Raw genomic sequence first — 8,890 nt, forward strand, 5'->3', positions numbered from 1 at the left:
AGTGCCATGCCTATACCCTCACCTGTGCCATGCCTGTACCATGCCTATACCATCACCTGTGCCATGCCTATACCCTCACCTGTTGATATAAAATATTTTACTGCAGTATTTGGTTCAGAATCTTTTTTTTCTAGATTTTCCTCCTTTAAAATTGGGTGCGTCTTATATGCCGGTGCGTCTTATACGGCGAAAAATACGGTAATCGTTAAAAATGTTTAAAGCATCGCCTATGCAGATTTTTAAGTACTGTAGTCTGTCGTCATTCCATGAATGTGCGCAATTTTAAAGCGCGACATGTTGAGTATCTATTTACTCAGTGTAACATCGTCTTTCACATTATACAAAAAAATTTAGCTAACTTTACTGCTTCGGTTTTTTTTTTTTAATTAATTGAAGTGTATTTTTTTCCAAAAAAATGCATTTGAAAGAGCGCTACGCAGTGTGAAATAAAATATTGCAATGACCTCCATTTTATTCCCTATGGCCTCTCCAAAAAAAACATGTATATAATGTTTGGGGGTTCTATGTAATTTTTTAGCAAAAAATTCAGATTTTTACTTGTAAGCAACATCTCAGAAAAAGGTCTTGTCTTCAAGTGGATATTATTTAGTATTATATAGATATTAATAATATATATATATATATATATATAGTATATTAATGTTATATATTTAATCTATTTATTTTAATTGATCATCTGACCATGTTTTATTTATTTAATTGCAGTAATCAAGCGATCCCTGGCCCCGATGCATTGTGGAGCTTGTAGTCCGGGAAGGTTTTGGGAGAGGAAGGAATGGGGGCCGTGTTGTCAGGCAGATGTCAATAAAAAGGATGTGTGGGAAGGGGTTAAGTGGCAGCGGCCTTTGATCCCCCCTCATCTAGTGTCTGGAAGAGGCCGGGCTTTTCAGTGTGAATGAAAGGAGACAAGGGGTGGAATTGGGTTACTCCCCATCACCCACCCCAATCACAGTGCTGTCCCCATCCTCCTCCCTCTGCACACCTCAGTGCCACACACAAGACTGCCTCTGTGCCCTGGACACACTGCCCCCTCTGTCACCATCAGGATGTGTGAGTGACCCCTGTGCCAATGCACCATGCCTACAACCCACCGGTGTGCCCACAACCGGCTTGGCTGCAAGTTGCATGCATTGTCTTGCTCACGCAACAACTGTTACAGACAACAAAGAAACATTTTCCTGGCTGCGCTCTGCGCGCCTCCTATACCCACCTGTGCCCTTCCAATGACAATGGCACAGCTATAGCCTTGCTCCTGCAGAAGTGAGTCACCTGGGCACTGTGTCTAGGCACCATCAGTCTGCCACTCCTCCTTGTTGTCCCCATGTCTCCCTGTAAAAACAGACACACTACCCCCCTCTCCTTCCACAGACACAGGGCTTGCTGCTCCCTCCCATCCTGGACTCAGCTTATTAGAAAGTTATCCTGTCCCACAGCCAGGGGCGGGAGGGAGGAGGACAAGGGAGGAAAATCCTGGCACGTCAGACATCATTTCTCTGGAGGCTGTGCCCACTGGATGCCTTCATCTCGCTCTCTTTCACCCTCTGCAATGCATTGTGACACAGTCACCTGGACACCTCTAGGAACATGGCCATGAAAGGGTGCATATCACAGGTACATGCCAGCTGTACTTATATTGTAGCCACATAACCCCTTACCCATACTTCACACATACCTGTATACATGCTAACCTGGAATACACAGCTATGTCTTCCGATGCACATCCCAGCCTGTGCTAGTCCAACAAATGCATGCAACATGCTTACAAAAATGCAGCCCACGCTTGCACACATCATGCAAATATAAGAATGGTATGTCGGCGCCCGCATTTTATTTTTACAAAGCTCTACATGATGGACGTATGACAAAAGTCACATACTGCGCGCATACACTATAAAAAAGGAAATACATAAAATCCATAAATTCTATACCCGGTGCCCAGGCTGGCAGGTGAAGGGAGATGTGGCCAGTCATTTGGTTTGTGCAGCTCTGCCTGGTGTCACAAGGTGCCAACTCAAGCCCAGCGAGGGGACACTTCGGGATCTGCCCTAACCAGCTGAATGCCAACCTGTGGGTGGACGCCCAGAGTACCTGTGAAAGGGAGTGTGAAGCTGATCAGGTAAGAAATGTTTCATTCTCTGTGCATATTTAGGCTTGCTCTGTCTGTTTATGACTTTTTTTTTTTTGCTGACCTCAGTCTGAAAATGCTAGGGGCCTGGCTGTAGTGCCAGCACTCTTTCTTAAAGCGTAACTCCACCTCTGGGTGATCTCTGTACATTACAACGATTATAACAGCCTTTGTTGCAGATTCCTACCTTTTGTTATTCTGAAGAAATCCCTGTTTGTTCCTCTGTGCTGAGTGGGTCTAATGGGAGTGGTTTCATGATTATCAATCAGCTGTGCAGCTGCAGAGCACTAATGTGGAAAGCTGCTGGGCCTGCATCCCTTTAGACGTGTTCCTATTGGGAGTATCTCACCAAAAATGACATTTTTGTTGCAGGGGATGCCAGAAATCTGACTTGTATCTTAGGCAGACGTCTGGGGAAAATCAGTGAGCCAATCACACAAGCAGGAAATTATGTTTCTGGGGGGTGGTCAGTATACATTCTGTGTACAGAACACCTCCAGGTAGCCATATTGCATTGCATTTTCAGAAAATTACAGTGGCTGCAGATTAAAAAGGAAAGGTCATTTTAATAACATTCAATTACAATATGACTTGTGTCACAATTGTATACGCTATATTATTGTTTCTTTATTTGCTATTTGTTTTTCCCACAAAAGTGGAGTTACCCTTTACATACTTTCATACACAATGGCTGCCATCGCAACTTGAATTTTAGTCAATTCATGCTGAGTCGGCTGAAGCGCGAGATGTGATTGTCCCTCTCTGCACCACCAGTTGACTTTTGTTGAAGGAGCCAGGTGGTAAATTGTTTACCAAACAGCAACTGCATCCAAATCAGATGTAGTCACTGTTCCGGTATTTTGACAGCCTCATGTGTCAGCTGTCAAAGTACAGAAGGAGTGCACCAGGAGATTCATCCATATGTGCTGTTTAATGTTGATGGAGGAATCTGTTAGATTTCTTTCATTCAGCCCACAGGCTACACAAAAGAAATGTGTAAGTGTATTGCCAGCCTAACACAGAACCACTATGCAGATAAGGACTTACTTGTTAAATGTAGGTACTTATACAGTGCCTTGCGAAAGTATTCGGCCCCCTTGAACTTTGCGACCTTTTGCCACATTTCAGGCTTCAAACATAAAGATATAAAACTGTATTTTTTTGTGAAGAATCAACAACAAGTGGGACACAATCATGAAGTGGAACGAAATTTATTGGATATTTCAAACTTTGTTAACAAATAAAAAACTGAAAAAATTGGGCGTGCAAAATTATTCAGCCCCTTTACTTTCAGTGCAGCAAACTCTCTCCAGAAGTTCAGTGAGGATCTCTGAATGATCCAATGTTGACCTAAATGACGATAAATAGAATCCACCTGTGTGTAATCAAGTCTCCGTATAAATGCACCTACACTGTGATAGTCTCTGAAGCCTGAAATGTGGCAAAAGGTCGCAAAGTTCAAGGGGGCCGAATACTTTCGCAAGGCACTGTATAATGTTGTCAATTTACGCAGCGCTTTACACGTATATTATACATTCACATCAGTCCATGGTCTGAAGGAGCTTACAATGTAAGGTCCCTAACTCACATTCATACATACGCATATTAGGGTCAATTTATACAGGAACAAATAAAGCTACCAGCATGTCTTTAGAGTGTAGGAGGAAACCGGAGTACCCAGAGGAAACCCACATAGGCAGAGGAAGAACATGCAAACTCCATGCAGGTAGTGACATGGTTGGGATTCAAATCAGCAATCCTAGTGCTGCTAGGTGGAAGTGCCAATCAATTGGCTGCTCTGCTGCCCTAAGACTTCTTAATTATTGCCAACATTCTTGGCCTGCAAGTTTGTTTGGGGTCACTGACACAGAAAGCCGTGAAGCCAGAGGATTGACATAACAGCATTGCAAAAGGCGGTCACCAATGACAGACCCGTGTTTCTCTTGAGGAAATATTTCTTAAAAAGGTACCCATAGTCATGTGATGGTTGTCACCTGGGGAGCTGAGGTGGAAAAAAATAAAAAAATGCATTCTCTAGTAGCAATGAGGTGGTTTCAAATGATTTCCTCACCATTTTCAATCATTTATTTGCTGGAAACCAGAAATATAGTATGATAGAAGACCATTCATACATTTCAGTGAGGGTTTTAAGCTCTGATCTTCATCTCCAAACCTGGAGAGCTGGTGGATCACTGGTAGTCTAAATCATCTTTGACCCCCTGGCAAGGGTAACTCAAGTCAACCCAAGTCAAAACCACCAAGGGTAACTCAAGCCAACCCAAGCCAAAACCACCAAGGGTAACTCAAGCCAACCCAAGCCAAAACCACCAAGGGTAAATCAAGCCAACCCAAGTCAAAACCACCAAGGGTAACTCAAGCCAACCCAAGCCAAAACCACCAAGGTAACTCAAGCCAACCCAAGCCAAAACCACCAAGGGTAACTCAAGCCAACCCAAGCCAAAACCACCAAGGGTAACTCAAGCCAACCCAAGCCAAAACCACCAAGGGTAACTCAAGCCAACCCAAGCCAAAACCACCAAGGGTAACTCAAGCCAACCCAAGCCAAAACCACCAAGGGTAACTCAAGCCAACCCAAGCCAAAACCACAAAAGAAAAAAAATAACACCACAAAATTCAACCAGTATAGCTCCAGAGACAGGCAAGCCTTCAAATCATAACAAGATAGTGACCCACATCTAACACATCTTGTGATAGCACCATTTGCAGGCAAGCCCCCAAGCCATAACAAGGTAATGACCCACATCTAACACATCGTACAATGGCACCATTTCCATTTCTCTCTACGAAGCTGAATTGAGCTTTGCTTATATTTCATTTGCAATAAATATTTTATACATGCGTGAATATATTAGTCAAAGCAGATGTTACACACTTGTCTAACACAACAGATTCGTAGTAAGACAAAATGGCATGTAACATCATCAGAACAAAGGTGAGAAGCTGCATAGAGAGAAAGGCTAAGGCCATCTCCATGTAAACATTACATGATTGATATCGGGACTGAAAAAGTCCCATGAAAATGATCCAGTAATGTTAGAGGAGACAGGAAAATGAGAGGAAAAGAGAAAATTAAAAAGGGTTGTTCAGGTCCAAGTAACCCAGTAATAGGGATTAAAGAGAAACTGCAAACGAAACCTAGTTCTATTCTATATTTGATAGAGTGGGGAAGAGTTTAAACCTCTCTCAGGTTTTTTCTGCTGCCTGTGCCCCCGTTGGGTCCCTGGGACTGAAGCAAATGGGAACCTCCTCAACAGGGACCACAGACCAGGATAAAATCCAGGCAGAAGTTATACTCTGTCTAAAACAAGAAACGTAGGTAGGATTTTTTTTGTACGTGTGTGGCCCCTTTTTGGCAGCCAGCAGCTATTTTTTTTTAATACATTTATTAAGGACAAAGGCAGTACCAACCCAATGTGATTAGGTGAGCAAGTTGTAACCATAAACTGCAAGGAGGGCCTTGGCTGGTTGGAAGGGGGCATTTGTCTTCTGGGCCAACAGTAATAAGATATTTTGGACTAGTGGCCCTGAGTCAGATACATTGCCAAACTAGGACCCAAGGTCAATGACACATTCTAGGCATTATATAGCTACAGTATCCTCTCTCTCCTCAAATGTGCGATCACAACGTTTGGCAGAGGGCAATCTTCTAGTTTCAGCTTCCATTGTGACTCAGATGTTGTGTAACCAAATGACATGACCAGCCATGGAAGCTGTGAAAAATGATGTCCTCTAAGAAACAAAACCTTGCACCAACCCACCGCTCAATACAGCACCATGGCACATTTAGAATTTTATACTTTTTTGGCTCACAGAAATCTCTCCCTACTATTAAAGGGCTAGTTGGTTGTGTTGCCCGAGGCCATAGGTTCACAGTCCTCCCCTGATAAATTGCTAATGCAGGACATGCTTTGAATTCAACATCTTTGTCACCTGATTGGATACATGTTGCCCTGTTTTCTCCAGAGGGAAGAGTTATATGCTTTATGGATCTCATACATGTCTCTGTTATGTTTTCTTTCCTGTTGTAGGACTGTGAAGTTTTCGAGAAATGCTGCACAAACGTCTGTGGACAACGAAGCTGCGTGGCCGCCCGATACCCAGACTCTGGCCTGCAGGCCCCTGGGTCCCTCCGCCCTGCTACTTGCTCTGGTTTTATTTGCACTCAGCAGGGTTCTGATTGTGAGATGTGGGAAGGTCGTCCAGTGTGCCGCTGTCGGGAAAGATGTGGAAAGCAACCGGGCTTCACTTGTGCTTCAGATGGGCTCACTTACTACAATCCCTGCTACATGGATGCTGAAGCTTGTGCTAGGGGTATAACCTTAGTGGAGGTGCCCTGCAAATTTGTGTCTTCGTGGCCAGCCACCACTGCAGCTCCTTTTGAGACTACCCCCCAGACCACCCAGCCTTCCACTCCTCTGGAAATGCCTGTGCCTCCTGCATTGTACCATTCACCCTCACCACAGTCGGTTATAATAGGGGGTACTGTAGGGCTTCAATGTGAATCCAGTGGGCGCCCACGTCCAGAAATCCTATGGGAGAAGCAGGGAGATGGTCCCTCAACTCCATTGATGAGGCCAGACCAGATGTATGGAAATCTTGTTGTAACAAATTCTGGACAGCTAGTCATCTACAATGCTCGTCCAGAGGATGCTGGCATTTATGTCTGCATGGCCCGAAACTCTGCAGGACTGCTACGTGCTCAGTTCCCCCTTTCTGTTGTCAAGAAAGGGACAACCACAGCAAGTTCAGGACACCAGAGGCTAGTCCATCCCTCTGAATGCCTAAAGCTCCCTGAACTCCGCGAATGTCTAGGTTCTCAATCCCTGCGCTGGTTCTCCGACTCACAAAGTGGTGACTGTCAAACTTTTCTTTATAAGGGGTGTCCAGGTCCAGCTAACAACTTTCATACCTATGAAGAGTGCCGTGCATCATGCCACACTCGGCCACCAGATCCCTGTTCATTGCCACCTGTAAGAGGTCCATGTAAGACTCCAGAATGGAGGTGGGCCTACAGCCCTCTCATGCGCCAGTGCTTCTCTTTCATTTTTGGTGGTTGCCATGGAAATCAGAATAATTTTGAAAGCAGGCAAGCCTGTGAAGATCGCTGTCCTCTGCCACGGGCCAAGCAATGCCAAGGCTGTTACCTTCGAGGAAGGCTGGTGCCCAGTTTGTGTCGAAGTGACTTTGTGATTGTGGGAAGGCTGGAAGATTCAGGGGAAGAACGAGTGCTCCGCGTTCTTCTCATAGAGGTGCTAAAAGATGACCATATGGGTCTTCATCTTTTCCATACCAAGTATCTAGAGGTCACTATGGGAGAGGGTGGAGGAGGAGGGGTGTGTCCCTGCACCAATCTTGCAGGTTCGGGGGACAATCCACTTTTGATTATGGGGGAAGTACAAGATGGCATGGCTTTACTGGGACCCTCTAGCTATGTTCGGCCAGCCAGTGAGAAGAGACTGAGGAAAGTCAGAGACATGCTTGATAAAGGGACATGTCAGATGCTGAACCGATTTCAGGACTGAGGTGTTAACCTCAACATTTAAGGACATTTTAAAAACATACATTTTTTTATAAAAGAAACAGACTTCCCCGGTTTTATCTTGAGTCAGCTGTTGTAAGTTAAAAACACGTGTCTGTAAGGATGGTTACCAACCATCAACACATGCAATATATGTGGCTCTTGGCTACTTTTAAAGTTGGTGCTCATTACCTATTGTTTAAGAAAATGTACTGAATTACTGTATTATCCACTAGCAAGGCCCACCAAAGCCAAATGCCAGTCCTACCATTGGAAGCCTTCTGGAATAGATTCCCAAAATATTTTGATACCATAATGGTGCTGTAGGATAATCTTACACCAGCTGAGCACTTCTAAATTTTGTGAACAGACCTCATTAGAAATGTATGTTCTCACCTGGAATGAACATACTATGATGTTAGCTGTACAGGAATTTCTGGCATGGCCATATTATGAGATTTGTGCGGTAGAGCTAGAGGCAGGGGTCTTCAAACTATGGCCCTCCAGTTGTTCAGGAACTACAATTCCCATCATGCCTAGTCATGTCTATGAATGTCAGAGTTTTACAATGCCTCATGGGATGTGTAGTTCCGCAACAGCTGGAGGGCCATAGTTTGAGGATCCCTGAGACAGTTCTCAAATGGAGGGGAAACTGTCAATGAAAAATCTCATGAACATGTTTTTTTATGTAGGGATCCCACACCAAAGGGTTGATAGAGCCAAGCCTCTAAACCAGATATGTCAAGCCCAGCACTTACCATAACCATGAATTGAAGCTGCCTGTGTTAACTACTGCCATTTTTAATAAAAAAACAGCCCAATCAAAACAGATATTTCAAATACTTTTGTTTACTTGTGGGCTAAATCACACCCTGGCTTCTTGTGTTTTATGGACTTCAGCAGCAATATTTCCACAAGGGAATTCCTAGAAAGTTCTCACACTGTATTGCAGTCATTGTCCTTCTGCAGAAGACGAGGAGAGCCTTATTTGATTGCTGCAACCTCTGTACTGTACAATAAAAGAACTGGATTTCCTCTGAATAGTCTGCAGTTGGTGGGTGGGTCTGAAAATTCCGAACAATAGGTGAGTGACCTGCCTGCCATCACACAATCACATCTAAACACCTATTTTGGATGGACTGACATACGCTAGCCCTGGGGACCCACTTTTAAGCCAGTGCCTAAGAGTTGGGTGTTTTTTTTCT

At 44.2% G+C, this 8,890-nt stretch overlaps 1 protein-coding gene across 1 annotated transcript; it reads left to right on the forward strand.

Annotated features, from left to right (window-relative positions):
• Positions 1 to 1,004: 1,004 nt before the first annotated feature.
• On the forward strand, positions 1,005 to 7,689 carry WFIKKN1 (WAP, follistatin/kazal, immunoglobulin, kunitz and netrin domain containing 1; the record flags this gene model as incomplete). The annotated part of the gene is made up of 2 exons (XM_082261375.1): positions 1,005 to 2,137; positions 6,196 to 7,689. Exons 1-2 carry the CDS (start codon positions 1,979 to 1,981, stop codon positions 7,687 to 7,689), a joined length of 1,653 nt encoding a protein of 550 aa, XP_082117501.1. The 5' UTR covers positions 1,005 to 1,978.
• Between the last annotated feature and the right edge of the window lie 1,201 nt (positions 7,690 to 8,890).

This window comes from Pelophylax lessonae (genome assembly GCF_965119305.1).
Source record: "Pelophylax lessonae genome assembly, chromosome: 6".
NCBI classification, from domain to species: domain Eukaryota; kingdom Metazoa; phylum Chordata; class Amphibia; order Anura; family Ranidae; genus Pelophylax; species Pelophylax lessonae.